The sequence below is a fragment of the Malaclemys terrapin genome, chromosome 1 (assembly GCF_027887155.1).
Source record: "Malaclemys terrapin pileata isolate rMalTer1 chromosome 1, rMalTer1.hap1, whole genome shotgun sequence".
Lineage (NCBI taxonomy): Eukaryota > Metazoa > Chordata > Testudines > Emydidae > Malaclemys > Malaclemys terrapin.
This window is the reverse complement of record NC_071505.1, coordinates 147,959,725-147,983,161: the sequence shown is the minus strand read 5'-3', so window position 1 is coordinate 147,983,161 and position 23,437 is coordinate 147,959,725. Positions and strand designations below refer to the sequence as shown.

The 23,437-nt window shown below is 48.6% G+C and overlaps 2 protein-coding genes across 3 annotated transcripts in view; one reads left to right on the top strand and one right to left on the bottom strand.

Moving 5' to 3' along the window:
* The window catches only part of LOC128844939 (uncharacterized), a 102,869-nt gene extending 99,960 nt beyond the window's left edge, over positions 1-2,909 (top strand). For both annotated transcript variants that reach the window (XM_054043107.1, XM_054043117.1), the window contains exon 4: positions 2,333-2,909. In XM_054043107.1, the coding sequence (XP_053899082.1) occupies positions 2,333-2,742 (410 nt within the window). In that variant the 3' untranslated portion in view covers positions 2,743-2,909. The remainder of the gene's footprint in view (positions 1-2,332) is intronic.
* FSTL1 (follistatin like 1) overlaps positions 1-23,437 on the bottom strand; it is a 78,469-nt gene that overhangs the window by 5,109 nt on the left and 49,923 nt on the right. Inside the window, exons 3-9 of the mRNA XM_054043095.1 lie at positions 13,722-13,826; positions 12,189-12,318; positions 11,445-11,477; positions 7,096-7,226; positions 2,990-3,108; positions 1,713-1,825; positions 691-801 (exon numbers count right to left, since the gene is read on the bottom strand). Of these exons, the coding sequence (XP_053899070.1) occupies positions 691-801; positions 1,713-1,825; positions 2,990-3,108; positions 7,096-7,226; positions 11,445-11,477; positions 12,189-12,318; positions 13,722-13,826 (742 nt within the window). The remainder of the gene's footprint in view (positions 1-690; positions 802-1,712; positions 1,826-2,989; positions 3,109-7,095; positions 7,227-11,444; positions 11,478-12,188; positions 12,319-13,721; positions 13,827-23,437) is intronic.

Below are 23,437 nucleotides of genomic sequence, written 5' to 3'. Positions count from 1 at the left end.
GAGCTACCATGCTACCGACACTCTTAAGAGGTAATGTGTTAAGAAACAGAGGTGCTGTTTCCATGCAATGGCCCTTCATAAGAAGCAGGGAGGCCAGAAGAATGCAGAGCAGCGCTGTGAGGGTGGGCCAGCTGTTTATCAAGAGAATAAAGCATTTCCCAAAGTCTTACACAGGGGGACCAATTGGCTTCCAAATACGCAATGAACTGTGTGAGATGAGTTGATCCTCCTGATGTAAGGCGCCCAATTAAGAAACCCACTAGGGCTTCCCCATCTGTAGCACTGCTGTCAGAGCTTGAAACTGATGTGAGGAGACACCCCCAAGGGACAAGAGATGGATGATCGGTCAAGTTTCATTATAAAGAATACTTCTCTTCATACAAATAATAATTATTTTTCCTTCTTTAAGAGCTTTTATTTGAAGGCTCTCAAGGCACTTCTCTAACAGTCATGAATTAAGTCTCCTAACCTCTCTCTGGAGTAGAACAGGATCATAATCCCTATTTTACAGAAGCTGGGGACACTGAGGCACATAGAGCGAAGTGACTTGCTCAAGGTCTTACAGTGATTGCGAGGAAGAGCTGGGAATAGAAGTCACAGGCCCAGAAACCCAGTGCCTTGCAAAAACCAGAAGACAAAACTTCTTCTGTAACTTCCTACTTGCCCCAGCCCTTTGCAGGTTGTACCTACCCTCACAGGTCATGGCAGTGCACACCCAGTTCCCACAGGCACAGACACAGCGGTTGCACTCCACTTGGGTCTCAGCTCCATCCTCATATGTTTCATCTTCAAGGGCACATTCTAGAAGAAGCAAGAACAAGGGGAATTGGCTTTGATGTACAGGGCAGATACAGGCAATTGGATTCTGGGAGTTCTTTGTTTCCTCAAGTCTCCCCAAAGCACTTGTGAGTTAATACAGCAGGGTCCGCCACAGCCTCTATTCGTCACTCCCACCCACCCTGGGACTTGAAGCCCCATCTTCTGTCGCAGAGCACCATGGACAGCATTTTCAGGGTGTGCTTGTGGGATGTCTGACTTTCCACTGGAAGGGGCACGAGGGAGTTCAGTTTACTGTTCCACCAGCAGTATCACCATGGCCTGCACTGTATCATCACCACTGAGACTAAGCCTTTGTGTAGGACATGAACCCAGACCCTCCTGGCCTACTGGGGAGCACACTCCCCAGTGAGACAATTAGATCAGCTGCTAAATGATGTTTAACCCTTAGAATGCTGAGCCGTTTCCATGTAAGTTGCAAATCTAAATTGGGTTCAGAAGGCTGATGAGCTACAGGAAGATGGTCAGGGAGGGTATCTGGTAATTGAAAGCCAGAGCAAGGCAAGGCTTTTCTCTGGACTGAGACCTGCCCAGTGCCCGGCTGCCTCAATCGTTCAGACACGCACCCTCCTCACATGACTCATCTCCCCACTGCTGAACCCCTTACTTGATCACCCAAACATACATTCCCCATTGACCTGCCTTTCTGAAACCCACGTCCCATACACCCTAATATAAGGGGAGGCTGCAGGGCAGGACTGAGGTGCATTGGCAGAGCTGTGTGGGGAGCCCAGCACTGGAATAGCAGGGCAGGAGTGAGGTGTATTAGATGAGCTTTAGGGTGCCTGCCTCCTGTGTCTGGCTCTAAGCCCTTCTATTCTCTCCCCGCTTTCTGGAGCCCCCGTCTGACCCCGGTGCAGGGGAGAAGATCATACTTTTCTCTGGTGGGTTGAAGGACGGGTTGAGGCACTTGAGGAACTCATTGAAGCTGAGTTTCCAGTCGGCATTCTCATCAGACAGCTCAATGAGGGCGTCCACACAGAGTCCTCTGAAAGGAAACAGATACAAAGGGCCTGGGGCTCAGGGTGCTGCCTCTGCTACGGCCCCTGCTCTTCCTGGTGCAGGGATCTGGACAAGTAAGCGCAGGGCAGTAAGCGCTAGAGCTCGGGGCCAAGCCAGCGAAGTGACTGTTGTAACAGAATCTACCACATACAGCAAAGGAGAAACGGGCTCCGACTGCTGCTTTGCTGGGGAGTTATTCTGAACAAGTTAGTAGCAGAAGCAAATCTCCAGCTCAGCCTTATCAATGCTATTTTATTGTTAGTTTTACTGCAGAACGGAGGCATCACTGTGAACTTCTGCCTTCCCCCCGCCCCCCGGGGAGAGATGGACCCGGAATGGACTTTTCATTTAGCTGGCAAGTCTGAAAAATCAAAAACAGTGTTTCCTTTTGAGTCAAACCAAAAACACATTTTTTTCTCAATTTTTAGTGAATCGAAAAGTTGAAAAAATTTCAGGTCAGGTTAATCCTGATGTGATTTTTGTTTTATTTCAGGCATTTTGGAAAGCAAGGAGGACTGGATTTGCAAGATACTGAGGTTGAAGTCAGTAGAAGAAAACTTTAATCTCCCTGGACATTCAATAACAGATTTAAAAGTAGCCATCCTGCAACAAAAAAACTTCAAAAACAGACTTCAAAGAGAAACTGCAGAGGTACAATTCATTTGCAAACTTAACACCATTAATTTGGGCTTGAATAGGGACTGGGAGTGGCTGGCTCACTACAAAAGCAATTTTCCCTCTCTTGGTATTGACACCTCCTCATCAATTATTGAGAGTGGACCACATCTACCCTTACTGAATTGGCCTTGTCAACACTGGTTCTCCACTTGTAAGGTAACTCCCTTCTCTTCATGTGCCAGTATATCTATGCCTGTATCTGTAATTTTCACTCCATGCATCTGAAGAAGTGGGTTTTTTACCCACGAAAGCTTATGCTCAAATAAATCTGTTAGTCTTTAAGGTGCCACCCGATTCCTCATTGTTTTTGTGGATACAGACTAACACGGCTATCCCTCTGATACTTGAGGTTGGTGTGAATTCTCTTGCCATTTTGAGTGTCACTTCCCAATGGTTGTTTGACTAATGATTGGCAGCTAGCTCTCCCTTCACGTCTGCTGCCCCTCCCGCTTGCCTCCCTGCCCCAGGTTACCTGAGAAGCTTGTTGGTCTCTTGGTCCACATAGGTGGTGATGTTAATAGCAGTTTCATTCTGTTCCACAAACTTCAGGAACTCATTGGAGTCCAGGCGAGAATCCCCACCATCAAAGCTCTGTAGGGGTGAGAAGATGGACACGAGAGGGCTGAGGCACTGTCCTGTTCCCACTCCTTTCCATTTTCCACACACACTTGCAAATGGAGCTGGGTGAATGACCGATTCTTTAGCTCAGTGGCAATGCCAATAAATTGGAAAAACAAAGTTTGGTGTGTGCTGAACAGAATCGGAAATGGTTGGGAATTTCCGGTGAATTGACAAAGCCCTTTCAAGTCTGCTCTACAGCCAGGATTCCCACATCCCAAGTAAGTGCCCTTCTCACTGGGCTAAAGGTTATGGGGGGGGAGGGGGGATGGAAAGGGAGAGAAGAAAAGAAGGGGGAAGTGCCAGCAGCTGCAGCACCATCTCTTCCTCTTCCTCTGGCCATTTTGTCAATGGCTGAAACTATTTGGGTCAAATTTCTGAATAGTTTTGGTCATCCCAAACTGCAATTTTCATCAAATAAACTAAAGGTCCAAAAATTTTCACCCAGCTCTATTTGCGAATACTTTAGTGCTGTGTAGCATTTTGCATCTTCAAACCCCAACTCTTTTGTGGGGCAGATATCATTCCCCCCCATTCTGCAGGAAACCGAGGCTTATAGATAGGAAGTGACTTATCTATACCACCCAGAGAGTTGGTGTTAGAGCTGGAATGAGAATGCAGGAGTCCTGATTCCCACTCCTCTGCACTGGCCACTAGTTCGCACTGATTTTTTCACCTCTGGCTGCTTGTTTTATGGCCGCAGCATGATCACATAATTTCCTCCCTTTGTTCCAGGTGGCCCTTAGCTTCCATAAATTTTCTGGCATGAAATGGGCCAATTATGTTTTAGAGGTGCTGGGTTGGTGCAAACTTTCAGACAGGTGTAAAACCAGGGTCTTGACTGTCATGTGCTAATGGCAAAGAATCACAGGAAGAGTCAATTTCTGCTAACTCTGAACAAGAGACTTCATTAGAATAAGGAAACGAGTATTATCCCTCAAGCTGCTCTGTCTCTCTCTGCTTCACTGCAGAGCCTCTGCCTAGAACCATCCTCAGCCCCTGTATGCCTGTCTTCCAGCTATAGATTTAAAGAAAAAGAACAGATATTTTCACAGTAGCCACATTTGGCCATGAAGGTCTCATGTCATTCAAGAGCGGAGTGTTTAGCCACAGTGTCCTAGCTAAATTCCAAGGAGAGTAATTACATTCTACCTTCATAAATTCCTTCTGCAGTTTCACATAGATGCAGGATTCCTTTTCACTTCCTATCCTAAACTGGTGCGTAGTGTTGCAGTGCACTTTTCAGTAGCTGCTGTGTCCCTTTCTAACTTAGGCGGTTGCAATGCAGAGGTGGGAGAAAAGAATCTTGTTTATTGCATGCTATAAAAGGTGCTGGAGAAATTTTGCTGTGTGGCTGGGTCAAGACACTTCCACTCCTTGTGTCTTAGTTCCCTCTGGTGTCCTGAGGCTCCATTCATCAGTTCCTGTAGGTTGCTTTGAGACCACGGATGAAAAGTGGTAGGGCAGGGAAAATTATTATCCTCTCTGCAGCCAGTGCATAACTGTCCTGCTAATGGGTCTCTAGCTCCATGGGCTCTGAACACCCCATGTCCCACAACATTGTTTACAAGGAGGGCCAGTTTCCACAGAATCAGGTTCAGTGAAGTCTGCTTTGTCCAGCACTGCATATCCCTCTGCTGCCCTGAGTCCCTGTATGCGATCAAGAGGCCTAATAGCACTTGACACAAATCCCTTTGAAGGTCTCGGCTTTGGTGGCTCATGTCCCATACTTGAGTCACATTAATGCATCTCACAAGACAGAATCTCATAAGGGAAATGGCTTAGCCCCCTAACTGCTGACCACTATTCAAAGAGAAGAGGAAACTAGTTTCCTCCTATAGTCCCTGCTACCGAATTGAACAAAAATGGGTTGCAGTATCCACAGTGGATGAATAGGTGATGCTGCAGGTCAGGATTAAGGTGCATTGGCCAAGCTGTTTGGAGAACCCAATACTGGGAGAGCAGGGGGCGGGGAGGAAGAACAACTGCAGAGCAGCAGTGAGGGGCATTGGCAAAGCTGTGTGGGGAGCCCAGGACTGGAATAGCCTGGGGGAGGAGGGGCTGCAGGGTAGGAGTGAGGGGCATTGGCCAATACTGGGTGAGGTACCCATGGCTACAGTAGAATTCCTACAGGTCAGGGTTGAGATGCATTTGTCAAGCTATGGAGGAATATTTGCACAATCTCTGCCACCATTCATTATGCCTGACTCATATCAGCCTTGTTAGTCCCCAGTTCTCACACGGACTGAATTTCATCCCAAAATACTGTAAAGCCCCTGGGGAATGGACATTACCTGGTGGATGCCATTAAATGCCCAGGATAAACTGGAGGGGAGGGGTGTTAGCTTTTGCTTTCGTGCTGAGTAAGGCTATGGCTTTGTCACAGGAGTATTCCCCAGCCTGAAGCTGGAATCAGCGGACAAAGGAAAGGGGAAACAGTGAGATGCTCAATCTAGCCAGTAGGAGCTGGTTTGCCTGTGCGCTGCAGACACGGTTTTCATTAGGCTCATAGCAGGGGGAGTGCTCATCAGAGTGCTGACATCAGCGGACTGAGCACATGGCTGGCTCTGGATAATACATCACAGCCTGTGAGGAAGGAGCTGGGGACAGTGTGTCTGTGCGGGGGAGGGATTGCGTAGCTCTACTCTGCAGGTCACCCCATCATTTGGGGCGATGGCAGGTGCCCATGGGCGAGCCTGAGGCAGTGAATCACTAGAGGGTTCCCATAAAAGGCACCAGTGTTAATGGCTATAAAAGCCGAGAGCTTGGAGGGAGGGTGGGGAGGGGGGCAAAGAGGCTGGCTTCTCGGGTCCCACCAGGGGTCCCATTGCCATGGCAAATTTCAGAGCTAATTTCTGTCAGGCACCATTAATCTCTCATTGTCAACACCTCCTTATTTAAACCACCTGGTCCCCAACTCCCCACAGGCTCTGGGCCACATCAGGATGGGGAGGGAGAGATGTGCTGAGGGTGGCAGAAGCAAGCAGGGAGTGTGTAATCTGCCAGTTACACAAGGAAAGGAGAGGGGGAAAGGGGAATTTACTGACTGCAAGGAAGGTGCTGAATGAAAAGGCTGGGAAGCATGAGAGGTTATTCTCTCTCTTCGCGGCTGGGGATTTGAGCCGAGTCTCTGCTGCATCAGAGGCTTTATCCTTTGAGATTGGGCTCCCAAGGAAAAGCCCCCACATGCCTCCCACCCCAATCTGAATTGGGGCAAAAGGCTAGGACCACCTCCAACCCCCCCTCCATCCCCAGCCTCTTCCTTGTGCATCCTTCCCTGTGCCTCCCTTCTGGGTTTCTTGTCTCTGAAGGCTCAGCACTTACATCTTCTTCTCCTTTTTCCTCAGTTTTCCCTCTGCAGTTCCCCAGCCCCACCTACCCCAAGAGATCTGTCCCCTTCTTCCCCCCGACTCAGGTCTTTCATCCGCCCCTCCTCTGAATCTCCAGGGCATGTCTGCCAGCTGGAGCCAGGAGCCCTCCTCAGGTGGGAGGAGGCACCAGCTTCTTGCTGCCTCTCAGCTGCTCTGGCTCCTGTGGGGCTGCCCATAAATTACGTAACACATTTTTTGGTGATTTTCAAGACCCACCCACCCCTTGTAACACTTTGTAACATTGACACAAACACGCAACATTCAGGACCCACCCGCCCCCTAATGCATTACATAGTTTAAAAGACGCTCCTGTACCTCAACTGAGGGATAAGAGGGACAGGCTTGGGGAGGGGGGCAGCAGCCTGTGTGGTGGGGGAGGGAGGTGCTGCTGCAGGCAGCCCCGCACCGGTACTTGGTCACTCTTTATATTACATAAGAACCGTCCCAGACACTCTGGCCCTAATCACACTGCAGGGGCTTCAGTTACTATAGCCACTAGGCATGTCACTGCAGAGTGACAGCAGCTCTGCATAAAAGTGTAGGGCAGGAAACAAGAGCTCATCTCTAGGGCCGCCCCAGCCCTCTTTACCTTGAAATACTTGTCCAGGACTTCGCTGTAGTTGCTGCCCTTTGAGAACCAGCCATCTGGGATGATCTCGGCCTCGAGCCATTGGATAATGCGGCGCCGGAGCTCGTCCCTGTCAGACTGGTAGCAGACAACTGCTCAGGAAGAAGGGAAAGAAAGGGTGAGCGAAGAAGAAATACAATTGAGAGTACATAAAGAAACAATTGAAAAATGAACACCAGGTTACAAGTGACAGAGTTTCCCTTTATCACAGAAGGGGTGTGAACTGGAGATCAGCAATCTCCAAACCCAGCTGGAGGTGCTGAATAGTGAACAATGTTTGGGATGAGGGTGACACCCAGTGGAAAGGCAGGAGAATGGTAACGACTTAATACTCTCAATCCCCTTTGCTTTGGTGACTTCCTCTCCCTCTTGTCATGCGGCATGTGGAAGATGTCAAAGATGGATCCAGAGCCGACTCCTCTCTGATCACACACAATGTTATCCTCCAGTGGGTTGAAAGAACGCCCAGCCTGAGGAAGGATGGAGGCTGACCATCCTGGCTGTCATGGGGAGAGCAAACATATTTAGCACTGGCGAAAGGCCCCAGATTGGCAGCCATGGAGAGAATAAAGATCTCCATCCACAGTATAGGGATAGCCTGAGCTGGGCAAACTTCCCCTACTACACCCTCTGCCAGTGTCCTTCAGCACTGAACTTGAGGGGCCTATCTCTCAGGGGGAGGAGATTTCGGTCTCCAGGCTGCTCCACTATGTCTGTCATGGCTACCATTGCATACAAAAAGGAAGAGAGTTAGTGCTCATCAGAGATGGAACTGGGTTTGTTTGCTAAGCCACTACTCTCCCATGGTGGCTGCAGTTGTATGTGCCAGAAACTAATCTTTTATTTAAAAACCCCAAAAACTTAGGGACAGGCCCTCAACTTGTGTAAATTGTCACATCTTCATTGAAGTCAAAGGTGCTATGACAGTTTGCCCCAGCTGAGGATCTGGCCCTAAGGATCTAGTCCTTATGGCAGAAAAGAAAACCTCTAATAACCAGACAGACAGGGAGACAGTAGCTGGGGGTTCTGTAAGGTCAGCTATGAACTCCTTGGTCATTATGATATGATTGTCACGCCCTGAGAAGGTCCTTTGCCTTAGGTTTGTATTCAGGAATTTATCTGTCTTATAAGGATTATTAATTATTATTATTTATTATTTGTATTATGACAGCTCCTAAAGGCCTTCACTGAAAGCAAGACCCTATTGTATTAAGCACTGTATATACACATAGTAAAAGACAAAAACAACAAGGAGTCTGGTGGCACCTTAAAGACTAACAGATTTATTTGGGCATAAGCTTTCGTGGGTAAAAACCTCACTGTTGCATAATTTGGGCATAAGCTTTCGTGGGTAAAAACCTCACTTCTTCAGATGCAACAGTGAGGTTTTTACCCACGAAAGCTTATGCCCAAATAAATCTGTTAGTCTTTAAGGTGCCACCAGACTCCTTGTTGTTTTTGTAGATACAGACTAACACGGCTACCCCCTGATAGTAAAAGACAGTCCATGTTTTGAAGAGCTTACAGTACAGACAGACAAAACAAAGAGTGGGAGGGGAAATGGGTGCAGGGAGGTTAAGAGACTTCCCTAAAGTCACACAGCAGGTTGGTGGAAGAGAACCCAGGTCTCCTGACTCTCAGTGCAGTCCCCTATTCACAAAACAGTGCTGCCCTCTTTTAGTGGCACAATAATCTAGCCATCCTTGAAGCATACTTTGGAAAGTGTCTGCATAAAAATGGGACATGGGACTACATGTTTTACTGTGTATATGACTCCACATCAAGTGTGCTCAGGGAACAGGATGGCTGCTTTATCTATCAGCACTACCAACTCAGCCTGGTTTCTGAGAGTCAAGCTGGGTTCTTTTCATCTTGTGCATCATCACCAGTAACTCTGACCATCAAAGTGCAGTTGAGCAGTCTGCCTCTGTACCCCTCACACTAAAGATTCTGCAATGGGAACTTTGTTAACAATTCTGCTGATGCTAACAATTCTGCACAAGCCTCAATAGAATCCAACTCTCTTTCCAAGGCTGTATGAGCTCTGTTTGCAGTGTTGTTGTAGCCATGCTGGTCTCAGGATATTAGAGTGACAAATTGGGTGAGCAACAGAGGGTCCTGTGGCACCTTTAAGACTAACAGAAGTATTGGAGCATAAGCTTTCGTGGGTGAATGCCCACTTCATCAGACGCAAGAGACGCAAGACGCCTTGCGTCTGATGAAGTGGGCATTCACCCACGAAAGCTTATGCTCCAATACTTCTGTTAGTCTTAAAGGTGCCACAGGACCCTCTGTTGCTTTTTACGGATTCAGACTAACATGGCTACCGCTCTGATAAATTGGGTGAGGTAATAGCTGTTAATGGACCAACTGCTGTTGGTGAGAGAGACAAGCTTTCAAGCTTACACAGAGCTCTTCCTTACTCAGGCCTGGTCTACACTACAGTTAGGTTGACATAAGGCAGCTGCCATCGATGTAACTCTCCCACTACAGCGACTTAATAACTCTACCTCCTCTAGAAACATAATGCTTTGGTCGATGTAGTTAGGTCAACGCAGTGTCAGTGTAGATACTGTGTTGCTTACATCGACTGTTGCTACCTTTCAGAAGCCATCCCACAATGCCCCACGCTGACAGTTAAATCGGAGCATGCGCTCCTAGTGAGGCCGCACACCGCTGACACAAGAAGCGTAGTGTGGCCGTGTAAAACCAATTCAATTACTGCAGTGGCTGTATGTCGACATAATTTAGGTTGACTTAATTTTGTAGTGTAGACTTGCCCTCAGATCTGGGAAATGTACTCAGAGTCATAGCTAAATACAAGGTGAAATAGATTGTTTAGCACAGTGGTTCTCAAACTGTGGGTTGGGACCCCAAAGTGGGTCGCAACCCCATTTTAATGGGTCGCCAGGGTTGGCATTAGACTTGCTGGGGCCCAGGGCCAAAGCCCAAGCCCTACCACCCAGGGCCAAAGCGTGAGCCCCACTGCCTGTGTCTGAAGCCCTTTGGCTCCCCCCCCCCTTGGAGAGGCGGGGCTTGGGTGGGCTCAGACTTTGGTCCCCCCCTCCTGGGGTCGTGTAATAATTTTTGTTATCCAAAGGGGGTTGCGGTGTATTGAAGTTTGAGAACCCCAACTTTAGCGTAAGTAGTTAACACATATTTCAAAGGACCATTCAAGGTGAAGTGGCCAGTTAACACCTCTCCAGTCATAGGGGGGAAAGGAGGAAAAAAAAGCCTGGCGGTGATGGTAAACCTTCACCACTAGCTTTTTTGAAATGTGTGTTAACTACTTATGCTAAACAATTTGTTCCACCTTGTATTTAGTTGTGACACTGTGGGTATGTCTACACAGCAAAGAAAAACCCGCAGCTGGCCCATGCTAGTCGACTCAGGCTCGGGCTAAGGGACTGTTTCATTGCTGTGTGGATTTCTGAGCTTGGGGTGGAGTCCAGGCTCTAGGACCAAGTGGGGTGGGAGGGTCCCAGAGTTCGGGCTACAGCCGCAGCCCAGAAGTCTACTCTACAATGAAACAGCCCCGCAGCCCGAGTCCTGCGAGCCTGAGTCGGCTGGCATGTGCCAGCCACGGGTCTTTTTTTGCTATGTAGACATACCCTGTGAGTACCTTTCTCAGACCTGAAGGAGAGCTGTGTGTAAGCTCAAAAGCTTGTCTCGCTCACCAGCAGAAGTTATCCCATTAAAAGGTATTTCCTCACCAACACAGAGCTCTGCATTTCTAACAGGAGTAGAAAGCAGTCAGATCATATTTCAGTCAGTAGATTCAGCAGCTTGCACTATGCTACACCCAGGCAGCCCATCTGTGGAGTAAGGAGGGACCAGTTATTTTTTTAACCTATCTTCAATCTGAAAATAAACAACAATCTATTACTGTTATTAGCAATTATGTAAGTGCATCGATCCTCAAAGTGCTTTACCACCATTAGTATTATTATCACCCCCATTTTACAAACAGAGAAGCTGAGGCACAAGAAAGTAAAGTGTCTTGATCAAAGCCACATAGGGAATCAGTATTAGAGCTAGGAATAGAAGTGAAAACTCCTGGTTCCCAGTCCTATGCTCAGCCCACTACAATGTACCTCTCAATCTCCCTGTCCCTTAGCCAGGCACAGGCTCCGTAATATGAAAGTCTGCAGGTAAATTCTGTCCCCATTCTGGGAACAGACATGTTTTTCTATTCATTCCACCTTAGAGCTGTGCAGTTCCCTGTCAAACTGCCCATTCTTCCACCATGCACATATGCTGGGAGGAATTCAGAGCTCTCAGGTGTGGCGGGGGAGGAGATGGTTTCTTACCTGGGCTTGCGGCTGGATTCTCAGACTTCCTCTCTGTTAGTGGAAACATGGGAAAGGACGTTAATGAGCAGGAAAAAATGGTTTCAGTATCACATTTACATTCTGATACTGTGTATCAGAGTGACATGAGACTCTCCCTCGCGCGGAACAAATGGCGGTGAGAGGGGAGGGATTCAGCTCTGCGAGTTTGCAGCCTCTGAAGACCCCTGTTACCTCCTAGCAACAGGGCACCTTTGGTGATGGTGGGGCTTATCTCAGCAGGAAGGATATCAGGCAGTTCTGGACTGCGCTCCCTAGCACATTCCCTCATATTACTCTTTGGAGCTGCTCCTTTAACAGACCAGCGTTACCATAGAGAGTGAGAGTCCTTTGAAAGGTCAGCACCCCTCTTGTCCCTATTTGGTGGAAGTGATGTCATGGGCACAGATTTCTTGTAGCTCAGGGGCACCCAGAGAGTTCTGCTTGAGCAAGGATTGAGGAAGGGCTTTTGGAACTGGCCAATTCTCCCGAACCTTTAGTGGACCTGAACCTTCCTCGACAGGTGGATGGAAAGGGTATGTTGATTGTATTGGTTGTTGGAAGGAAGAGGCAGCTGGCAGCCATATTATGGGTGCCCCTTGATCTCATCTGTGATCTGTGTGAGGGAACAGAAGGCACAAGGTTGTTTTCTCCTCCATTGCACCTCCTCCCAGGGTGGTCTTGTTTGAGTGACAGTAGGTCCAAAGCTCTCAGGGCTGGCTTTACCTTTACAGTGGCCATCATAGTCCACCTGGATCTTGGAGCCAGTAAGGCAGGCATCACGATGCAACTCGCAGTGGTTCAGGTACGTCTTACCATTGCTGCCACACACAGGCCTCTTATGAGGTTTGCATTGCTGAAAAAGAGCCAGAAAGAGAAGAGCTTTGCCCAACGCCTCTGGTCCCAGGATGGCTGGAGGGAGGCAGTGTGTAAGCCCCATTCTCAGCCCAGCTCGTGGGCACTGTGCACATCTTCCTCAGTGCAAGTAGGGACTGAGAGATACTAACCACCCAGAACCTGAAAGATCTTGTGCAGGAGCTGAGTGGTCTGTAAAATGGGGATCCCACATCCACAAACATTTGTTTCCCCAGCACTACCACCATACAGGTGACTTAATGAAAGCAGATTTACTAGTGATTAATTTCTGTGTTCTTCAGTATCTATGCTATGTTTGTCTCTACTTCTGGGTGTGTGTGTGCAAACCTGTGTGTCTCTGAGTGACTTTGTGTGTGTGTGTGTATGTGTAAGTCTTTCTTTGGGTGGATCTATCTGCATGGGCTGCAGACACCATCTCAAGGTTTCTGCTGCGGAACTGAAGGCAGGCTCGCAGCTGAGAACCAATTTGGCATTGCCAACGTTTGGGCTGGGGGTTTCCTTTTTGTGTTTCTCTTAGCCTGGGTAAAGGTAATCAACCCAGTCAGTTTGCTTACAGCTCCTTTCACTTTCCAGTTCCCAGGGCAGCAGCATCCAGGTTGCAAATGCTGAGGGGGTGGGGATAGGCGGGGTTCTTTAAAAAACAGTGTTCCATTGGTGTAAGAATGTATGGCTTTTTGTAATGGGAAGAGAACAGCAAAATGGGCAGATTCCATGTCTCTAAAACTGTCCCTTCTTTCAAGGCCCATCTCAGTATACCTGTAGAGATTTTTTTATTTAAAAAAGTGTTTAGTGCTGGTTTCTCTAACTCACGCAGACTGGCTATGCTGACAGCAGGCTTGCTGAGAGTATGTGCCCCTCCCTCCACCAGTCCAACTGTGCGCTGACACCCTGCCACACCCTCCCCACATGAGGAGTGCTCCAGCCAGCTCTCCCCTGCATAGTCTGACACTCTGGGCTGCGGGGTAAGTGGCGAGGGTATAGGCAGCTCAGCCACACTGGCACTACCTGGCGTGGGTCAGCATCTGTGCTGCAATGCACCAGAGGAGAGCACCAGGTTGTGGCGGGGCACTGGGGGCTCATGAGGGGAGAAAAAGGAGCCAGTTCTGGGCGTGCGGGAGGAGAGTATCAGAGTGGATGACAGAGGCAGACAGAGTGTGTGTGACTGGGGAGGAGGAATTGGCAGGGGAGAGCTGAGAAGAAAAGGGGCTGTAGACTCAAGGGCCCCTCTTGGTTTGGGACTACTTAAGAGCAACTCCCATTGAAGCTATATTGGCTAGTGCTTGAGCCCTAGTGTATTTTATCTGGATCCCTTAGACCTCAAGAAGTCCCCTCTCCCCATCTCCTCTCTACCTCCGGTCATCTGGAAGCTGCTCTATGCCCTACCTCGATGCAGAGGCAGGTGGGCTCCCCCTTCTCCGTCACTGCGCACTCCCGCCCGGCTCCACAGAAAACATTGGCACAGATTTTGGATTTGCTCTTTGGCTCTTCCTGCAGGATACAAAGTGAGAGACAGAGACAGAGGCAGTGTTACTGAAAACAGCCCCACCTTCAGCTCACAGTGGGTCATAGCTTTTTGCAAAGTTCATGCACATTTTAGACTGAACCAAATTGCCCAGACTGGCATCTCATAGGTGGGCAAATGAGAAGGAAATGACCAATCTATCTGTGCAGCTCAGCCAGCCAATGACTGAGAGCTTGTGAGAATCTGACACCACTCCAGAGGGTGGAAATTCCAAGAAGGAAGGACCTGCTCAGAGTGATGCAAGGGGATATAACGAGGAATGGGGTGAATCTGAGCAGAAGATCTAGTCTGATTGCCAGGAATCTATTCCTGGTAGTGAGACTTATTAGGCTGTGAAATCATCTCCCAAGGGAAGGGGTGGAAGCTTTCTTGTGTGCGAGCCTTAAAAGTAAGTTGGACAGCGCCCTGGAGAGAATACACTCTAGAGTTCAATCCTGAACAGAAACAGAGAACTCACCATGGATAAGACCAATGGCCTAGTGGTCCCAGTGTCTCTCTGCAATACTACACCAGCACATGTAGCTCAGTATCCTGCCTCCACTAGTAGTTCAGTATCAGATGCATCACAGGAAGAAATTCCATAAATGGATAACTATGCAATAACTTTCCCATGGGGGACATTTCTTCTTAGGCCCAGATGGGTAGTAGTTGTCCTATGACCTGAAGCATGAGGTTTATTTGCCTTATACATTTTTATCTTATCCAATGTCACTGCAAATATTCTTGTTATTATTACAAGTGTCCAATCCTTTTCTGAATACTATTAAGCTCTTGGACTCAATGACAACTAGAGGCAATGGTTGCCACAGGTTCATGATGCACTCTATAAAAGTGTATTTGCTTTTATCAGTTTTTAGTTTGCTCCCTTTTAATTTCATTGAGTGACCCCTTGTCCTTGTGCTATGAGACAGGAAGATGGTTCCTTGGTTAGGACTCTAGCTTGGAACTTGGGTGTCTCAGGTTCAGCTCCCTGTTCTACCACAGATTTCCTGAATGACCTCGGGCAAGTCACTGAATTTCTCTGTGCATCAGTTCCCCATTTGTAAAATGGGATCATAGATGCCAAGGCCAGAAGGGACCATTGTGATCACTAGTCTGACATCCTGTAGAACACAGGCCATAGAAATTCCCCAAAATAATTCCTACAGCAGATGTTTTAGAAAAACATCCAATCTTGATTTTAAAATGGTCAGTGATGGAGAATCCACCACGACACTTGGTAAGTTGTTCCAATGGTTAATTACTGTCACTGTTAAAGATCTATGCCTTATTTCCAGTCTAAATTCATCTAGCTTCAGCTTCCAGGCACTGGATCACGGTATACCTTTGTCTGCTAGATTGAAGAGCCCATTATTAAATATTTGTTCCCTGTGTAGATACCTATAGACTGAGATCAAGTCACCCGTTAACGTTCCCTTTGTTAAGCTAAATAGACTGAGTGCTTTGAGTCTGTCACTATAAGTAAGGATACGATTGTGTCACAGAGATCTCAGATTCTGTCTTTAATGGACCTCCTCCTGCAGCAGCAGGCCTTGAGCAGCAGCAGGACTGGTGCAGCAACCAGCAGTCAGCCCCCAACGCAGAAGCAGCAGCCAGTGGCGTAGCCAGGTGGAGGGAAGAGGGGAAGCGGAAAAAAAAAAAGATGCCACCCGCTGCGGCGCTTTTACTGACAGGGCAGTGCTCTGGGTCTTCGGCGGCGGGACCTTCACTCACTCTGCAGGTCTTCGGTGGCATTTCGGCGATGAAGCTTCAGTGACGCCAAAGACACCCGAAGCGAGTGAAGGTCCTGCCGCCGAAGTGCCGGCAAAGACCCGGAGTGCTGCCCCGTCAGTAAAAGCACCGCAGTGGGTGGCGCCTAGTTCACACCGATGCCGCGGCAAGGAGTGGAACATCAGGCCTGGCTGGGCCGCACGTGAAAGGAAGGGGGCGGCTGGAGCTCCCGGGGCGCTGGAACCCCGCATGCCGGGAGAGGGCCTGGGGGGGGACGGGGACATGTGGGGAGGGGGTGCTGCCGGGGGGACCCCAGATCCCAGCAGCGGGGGGCTCCCAGTGGGGACCCCAGATCTCTGCAGCGGGGGCAGCAGCATCGCCTCGGGGGCAGCGCGGACTCGGAGTTGACGGGCCAGACCCAGCGCAGCGCACGCTGAGCAGGGGATCCCTGAGCCGGGCTGTACCGTCTCGGGGGAGAGGGGGGGGGAGGGAGAGGGGCGGGCTGCAGCTCCCGAGAGGGGACCCAGCTGCCCCCCCCCCCCACGAAGACTAATGCATCCAGCAGAGCACCCCCAAGCACCCGCAGGGTGGGGATGTCCCAACCCCGTCCCCGCGCCCATTCCCCGGAGATTGCATACTGTGCCGCTAACCCCTTTCCCCCTCTCCAGCACATGGTACAGTCCGTTCTGTCCTGGGGCGGTGCTGTATCAGCCAATCAAATCATAATATTGGGGGCCTTCTGACCAATCAGCTGCTGCTTCATGTTACAATCCGATGCAAGGAGGGAGGCGTCAGTAAAGTTCTTTAAAGGGTCACTCAGGTGGCGGGGGTGGGGAAGGGGAGAGTTTGGATAGACCAATGGGGGGGTGGCACCTTTTTTTTTTCACTGGTGTGAGTTGGAACCCAGGCTCCCGGGTGAATAAAATTAAAAAGGCACCACTTGTGCTCGGTCGGGGAGCGGCCGCTCCCCCCCAGCTACTTTACTGGCAGCAGTGGGGCTGCAGCAGTGGCTGGCAGTCAGCCCTCGGTGGGGCTCCCCTGTTAGTCCTCCCAGCCCCTTCTGGGCATTTTTAGTAAAAGTCACAGAGAGGTCACAGGCTTCCATGAATTTTCCATGAAATTTTGCCCATGACCTGTCTGTGACTTTTACTAAAAATACCTCTAACAAAATCTTAACCTTAACTATAAGGCAGGTTTTCTAACCCTTTACTCATTTTTGTGGCTCTTCTCTGAACTCTCTCCAATTTTTCCTGAATTGTGGGCACCAGAACAGTACAGAGTATTCTAGTGTCAAATACAGAGGTAAAATAATCTTTCTACTCCTACTCGAGATTCCCCTGTTTATGCATCCCAGGATTGCATTAGCTTTTTTGTCCACAATAGGAGCTCATGTTCAGATGACTATCCCCTACATCCCCAAATCTTTTTCAGAGTCTCTGATTCCCAGGACAGAGTTCACCATCCTGTAAGAATGGTTTACGTTCTTTGTTCCTAGACGGATACATTTACCCGAATTTAAATGAATATTGTTTGCTTGGACCCAGTTTACCAAGTGATCCACTTCACTCTGAATCAGTGACTGGCCCTCTTCATTATTTATCACACCCTTAAGTTTTGTGTCATCTGCAAACTTTATCGGTGGTAATTTTATGTTTTCTTCCAGCTCATTGATAACAATGCTAAATAGCATAAGGCCAAGAACTGATCCCTGTGGGACACCACTGGAAACAGACCTGCTCGATGACGATTCCCCATTCACAGTTACATTTAGAGTACTATCAGTTAGCCAGTTTTTAATCCATTCAATGTGTGCCATATTAATTTTATATCATTCTAGGTTTTTAATAGTCCAGCCTGACTTCAAAGAGGTTTTGTGAGGGTAAATACATTAAAGGTTATGAGTAAGGCTACGATTATGTCACGGAAGTCGCAGAAGTCACGGAATCCGTGACTTCCAGCGACCTCTGTGACACTGGGGGCCCCCACAGCTGACCAGCCACCCTGTAGTGTGAAAAACTGCCATCTGACTGAATGTGCTACTTAGAGTGTACTGAGCATGCTCACACGAGCTGAAAATGCTCAGGAACATCTGCTGAAGCCAGCAGCGGGGGACCCCTGCAGCAGCCCAGTCTCCGCGGGCAACCCCCGCAACTGACCGGCCTCCAGCAGGGACCCATGAGCTCCCCAGCTGCCACCGCTGCCAGGGCCCACCCCTACAGTTGCTCACCCGCCAAGAGCAGCTGGTCTCCGTCCGCGCAGGCAGAGGATCCCGGAGCTGCTCAGCAGCTGCTGGAAGGAGCCCCCTACAGCTCCCCAACTGGTGGGGGTTGGGAACCTGACCCCCCCGCCCTGCTCCACAGGGCAATGGAGACTCTGCAGCTCCCTGCTGCTGCAGGCAGGGGAGGGGCAGGGTGCTGGACCCTCCTCCCTCCCCATTTTGTCAGGGATGGTTTTAGTAAAAGTCAGAGACAGGTCACAGCTTCCGTGATGTTTTGTTTCTTGCCCGTGACCTGTCCCTGACCTTTACTAAAAATATCCATGACAAAATCGTAGCCTTAGTTATCAGGCACTGTGATGGGATCCAGGGGTGCCAGGATTGTATGATTTTTGGTGGTGCCCAGAAGGGTCCAAGCAGAGCCGTCCCCTCCATAGGATGGACCGGGCAACTAAACCAGGCCCTGCGCTTCAGGAGGACGTGGGGTCCAGGGTGGCCTGGGGGACTAGCGGGGGGCCTGGTGCCGGCAGCAGTGAGTGACCTGGCCCTAGCCCACCCTGCCTCTTCCCAACTTACAAATGTAGATTTTTTTTTAATTACATAACTGCACTCAAAAACAAAACAATGTAAAACTTTACAGCCTACAAGTCCGCTCAGTTCTACTTCTTGTTCAGCCAATTGCTCAGACAAACAAGTTTGTTTACGTTTACGGGAGATAATACTGCCTGCTTCTTGTTTACAATGTCACCTGAAAGTGAGAACAGGCTTTCGCATGGCACTGTTGTAGCCAGCGTCGCAAGATATTTACATTCCAGATGCGCTAAAGAGTCATACGTCCCTTGATGCTTCAAACATCATTCCAGGGGACATGCGTCCATGCTGATGACGTTCGTTAAAAATATACTGCGTTAATTAAATTTGTGACTGAACTCCTTGGGGAGAACTGTATGTCTCCTGCTCTGTTTTACCCGCATTCTGCCATATATTTCATGGGATAGCAGTTTCGGATGATGACCCAGCACATGCTGTTCATTTTAAGAACACTTTCACTGCAGATTTGACAAAATGCAAAAAAAAAAAAAAAAAAAAAAATGAAATTTCTGAAGATAGCTATAGCACTCAACCCAAGGATTAAGAATCTGAAGTGCCTTCCAAAATCTGAGAGGGACGAGGTGTGGAGAAAGCTTTCAGAAGTCTTAAAGCAACACAGAGGCCTTGGCTACACTGGCAATTCACAGCGCTGCACTTGCTGCGCTCAGGGGTGTGAAAAAACACCCGCCCCTGAGTGCAGCGCTGTAAAGCGCCAGTGTAATCAGCGCCTGCAGCGCTGCACGCTCACTCGCAGCGCTGCAAGCTATTCCCCTCGGAGAGGTGGAGTACAAAGGCGCGACTACACTCGCGCTTCACAGCGCTGCTGTGGCAGTGCTGTGAATCCGCGAGTGTAGCCAAGGCCTTTGATGCGGAAACTACAGAATCCAAATCACCAAAAAAGAAAATCAACCTTCTGCTGGTGGCCTCTGACTCAGATGGTGAAAATGAACATGCATTGGTCCGCACTGCTTTGGGTCGTTATCGAGCAGAATCTGTCATCAGCATGGACGCATGTCCTCTGGAATGGTGTTAGGGGAGCAATATGGAGCTATCCAAGCTGGAATTTGGGTAGGGTATCTACTCTTCTAAAATATGCTGTAAGATCCTTAATAATCTATTTTAGGGTTTTATATATAGTGCCAAGCACTGCACCATACTAAGGAGCACACAAGACCAGATTCCAGAACAAAAAGAAATAAAGTTGTATGTTATTTTGAAATTAAAACAACCAGATTTGCAATTCAAGTGTCTAGCAACAGGTGGCAGTATCCTCCCTCTCCCTAGCCACTTCTCCCGCAGGCCGCAGAACGTGTGCTCTGTATGTGCCTCCTCTGAAGTTCAAACCAGTCTCCTGTTCTCATTAAGCTGAGGTTTAGGAGCATTAGAACAACTATAGGCGCCTGGAGGGGGCACAGCCAAGCTAGCTGGAATTCTCAAACCTCCTCAAACCACCCTGCTGTGGCCTGGCAATATCCCACCTCTGGCAGCAGCACCTTCCTTGTACCCCAGGAGAAGGGCTGCTGCTCGCCAGGCGTGGGACAGGAATGTTGGCAGGATGACACAGCAGGAAATGATCTTTTAAGGCAACTTGTCCAAGGACAACCTGCCTCTCAAATGCAGTTGCCAGAATAGGAAATCCAGTTGCTCTGATTTTAATTTTAAATCGAAGTGAGATGTTTTGTTTTGTTTTGAATTAACCCGTATTGTTCATAGCTAGGGACTAGACTCCCTGATCCAAAAGGTCCTTTCCAGTCCTGTGTCCATACACCCTTGGTTCGGAGCAGCATTTAAATCCCAGCTGCACTGACTGAGGGGCCCCTCAGGCGTGAGGCTGCAAATGAAAACAGAATGGTTTCTTTGTAGAAATTACTGAATGACTGAAAAAATCTGATTTGCCTGCCCAGCCACTACTATGATGTATTCTTCCTCCAGTTTCCACTCAGCCAGTTGCACCCCAGACTACATTCTGGGCTATCATCTGCATGGATCCCCTAAGTGGAGTCTGGGGAGCAACTCAGGGGAAGGTAAATAATGGGTTAGTGGTTACAGCTTAGACATGGGAATTAGGACTTCTGGGCTCTACTCTGGCTCTGTTACAGGCTTCCTGGTGACACTGGGCAAGTACTTTCCCAGTGATATAAATTCTCATAGTTGTATCTTGAGCCTGGTGGTATTTGGTGTTTGTCTTAAAGCCCCAACTCCTGGAGTCATGTGAATATGTGAGAATCTCGGCTTTCATTCAGTAGTACAAAGTTAGCCCACATGGTTGCAGAGAAAAACTTGAAAACATGACCAGTCAAGGCACAAACACCAGAAGGCGAATAAAAAGAACCCAGAATGTATTTTTGGAATGTTATGATAGTTAAACTAATCTCATATTTGTAGGCCTGACTGGTGATTTCTGAACACTTGGGATTGGTGACACTGCGGCCTCTCTGTGCCTCAGTTTCCTCACCTGTCACAGTGGGTTTATGAAGTCTAATTCATGTATAGAAAGTGCTTGGATAGAGAGAAAGCAAAGGGCAGCGGGTTATTAACTGCTGTGTGGTGACATTTACAAGGATACCCATAAAAAGCCAGTTTTCCTTTTCAGACTCAGGAGGAAGCAGGAAGGAGCCCAGTACGGGGACTGAAATCTCTCTAGATTCTCATTCTCCACGGAGTACAGTCCCCAGTGTTTCTGGGCAGCAGGATGCAGGACTCTCAGTCTCTCCCTGCTAAAGCTGCAGTGGCCATAAACTCACTAGCTATTTTCTCAGAGATGATGGGGAAGGCTGCTTGCTACTATCATCAGTATATACAGACTGGATGGGACAAACCCCAAAGCAGCCATGTCCTGGTCAGCTTCACACACAGCCCAGATTATCCAAGACTATTGACACTGGGCCAGGAAACATACCTACCCAGCTGGTTTCAAAGAAGGCTGGGCAGTGTGGATGGGAACAAGCTCTATTTAAAGAGCATTTAGCAACCACTCTTGCAAGGGGGGGTCTAAGAATGGTTCAGTCAGGAGGGAGGTGCTGTGCTGGGCACAGGGCCTGGAACTGCAGAGGAAGGCCTGCAGCGAGACACATAAAATGCCTCCTTCCTCAGCAGCCGCTTCCAAGCTGCAGAGAGTGAGTGGGCAGGGAAGAGACATCTACCAGGTACCTGTAGGCAATGGTGCTCATCAGGCATGTGTTGCTACAAGGAATCGCCATGGCAACAGACAATGTCAGGCTTCAAGGTGGATTTCTAAAATTAGGCAGCTGGGTTTATATTTTGGCTTCTCTTCTTCAGCACAATCTGTAAGTGATGAAAGTGTCTGAAGCACAGGGGATTTCAATGGGAGCATTTCAGGGCCTCTCTCCCAAGTACGGAGGGAGGGGCACTATACCTGTGTGTGTGCGCTAACAAGACAAGAGCGTGTCTCTCTGTGTAGGAATGGCATGCAAGAGTGCACATATGTGTGTACGTGAGCCTGTCGGTGAGCATAGGTGCGTGTGTACATGAGAATAAGTCTGCAGGAGGAGCTATAGTTGCATATTGAAGACAGGCAACTATCTCAAGATACAGGCAGTATTAGCCTTGCATGTTCTTCCAGGGAATCCTGTATGCACTGCACCTTTCCTTGCTTTGCCTGGTGCTCACACCTGCGCTAGGAGCTGGGCCACATTAGCCACTTTTACTTTACAAACTTCCAAATTAGATGTGGGGACTTTCCCAAGATGAATGTGACTATCTGGGGAAGGCAGAAATGTGAGCAGTTCTACAACAAAAACAGCTGTATGGAGGGGAGAACGGTGGGTACAAAGCATACAGTGCAGGTGACCATATGTCCACTCTGCTCCCCTGCAAACCTGTGCAGTGGTAAGGCAGCTATTCCCAATGGCACACAGGCTATGAGAAATTGGCAAGGCAACCAACATGTTACATTGGGGGTGGGGGGCCTCAATAACAAGCCATAAAACAAACCACTCAGGTCATTTGGTGTAGATACATACACTGTAAAATCTTCTCTGTTCTCCTTACCCCCTTACCTACAGTCCTCGCTGCAATAGGAAAGAAATTCATGCTATTCAATTGGGATCCAATCCTGCAGCCATTGACATCAACAGGTAGCTGTGACACTGACTGTAGTGAAAACAGGTTCGGGCTCTTTTCTTTTTCTCCTGTCTGCCAAAATTACTTACGGAATTTAGTAAAATTCCCAGACCCCCTTATACTAGGCTCTGTACTGTTCACTGTAATAACAAGACTGCATTTCTATCCTGCTCAAAATCCAAGGAGATCACAGTGCTTTACAGATGTTAATGAATCAAGCCTGCCTGGGAAGCAGTTCATTATGCCCATTTTACAAGGGGAAAAATGAGGCACAGAAGCCCCGGCATATGCTAGACCAAAAGGAAGTTGCAACAAAATGTTGGTTGGAACATCCTGCGTTTACAAAGTTTATGCAGCCCCTTGAGTCCACAGGTGGTTGCATCCGTTGGCTGCAACACCTGGGACAAAGTAGTAGTTTAGGTGTAATTGGTACAATTTACCACAGTCTCTCCCGAGACAGACAGGAGAAAATAAGCATTGCAGCTATGTTGGGTCAGCCAGTCCTCCTTCCCCTTCTCACAAAGCAGTGCTTTGTGTTTGGAAAGTACTCAAAAGACTCTTCTCCTACCAGTGCCGATGAGCACAATGAGGTGAATCAGGAGTCCCAGAATGCACTGGCACATCCACATTTGTAAGCTGTGCTCTGTGCAGTTGCTAAACCATCTCAAGGACATGCGAGGGAACCAAACATTTCTTCCAACTGATGCCTCTGTAACAGTTTCCTCTCACTGCAAACAGATCCTTAGAGCTGGTATCATTGGATCAAAGAGACAGATCCAGAAAAAGAATCCAGATCTCCTGACTCTCAGTCCTGGGCCTTTACCCATTATGGAGTTTGAGAAGAGGCAAATATATAACATGGAGCTGCAGATACCTGGATGGAGGCTGGATGGCCCTAGGGAACTGCACTTTCAAAGCCCTTTTAACCCACTCCAAACTTATCCTTCCTCCACATTTTCCCCTCATCCCCGGGAAGCC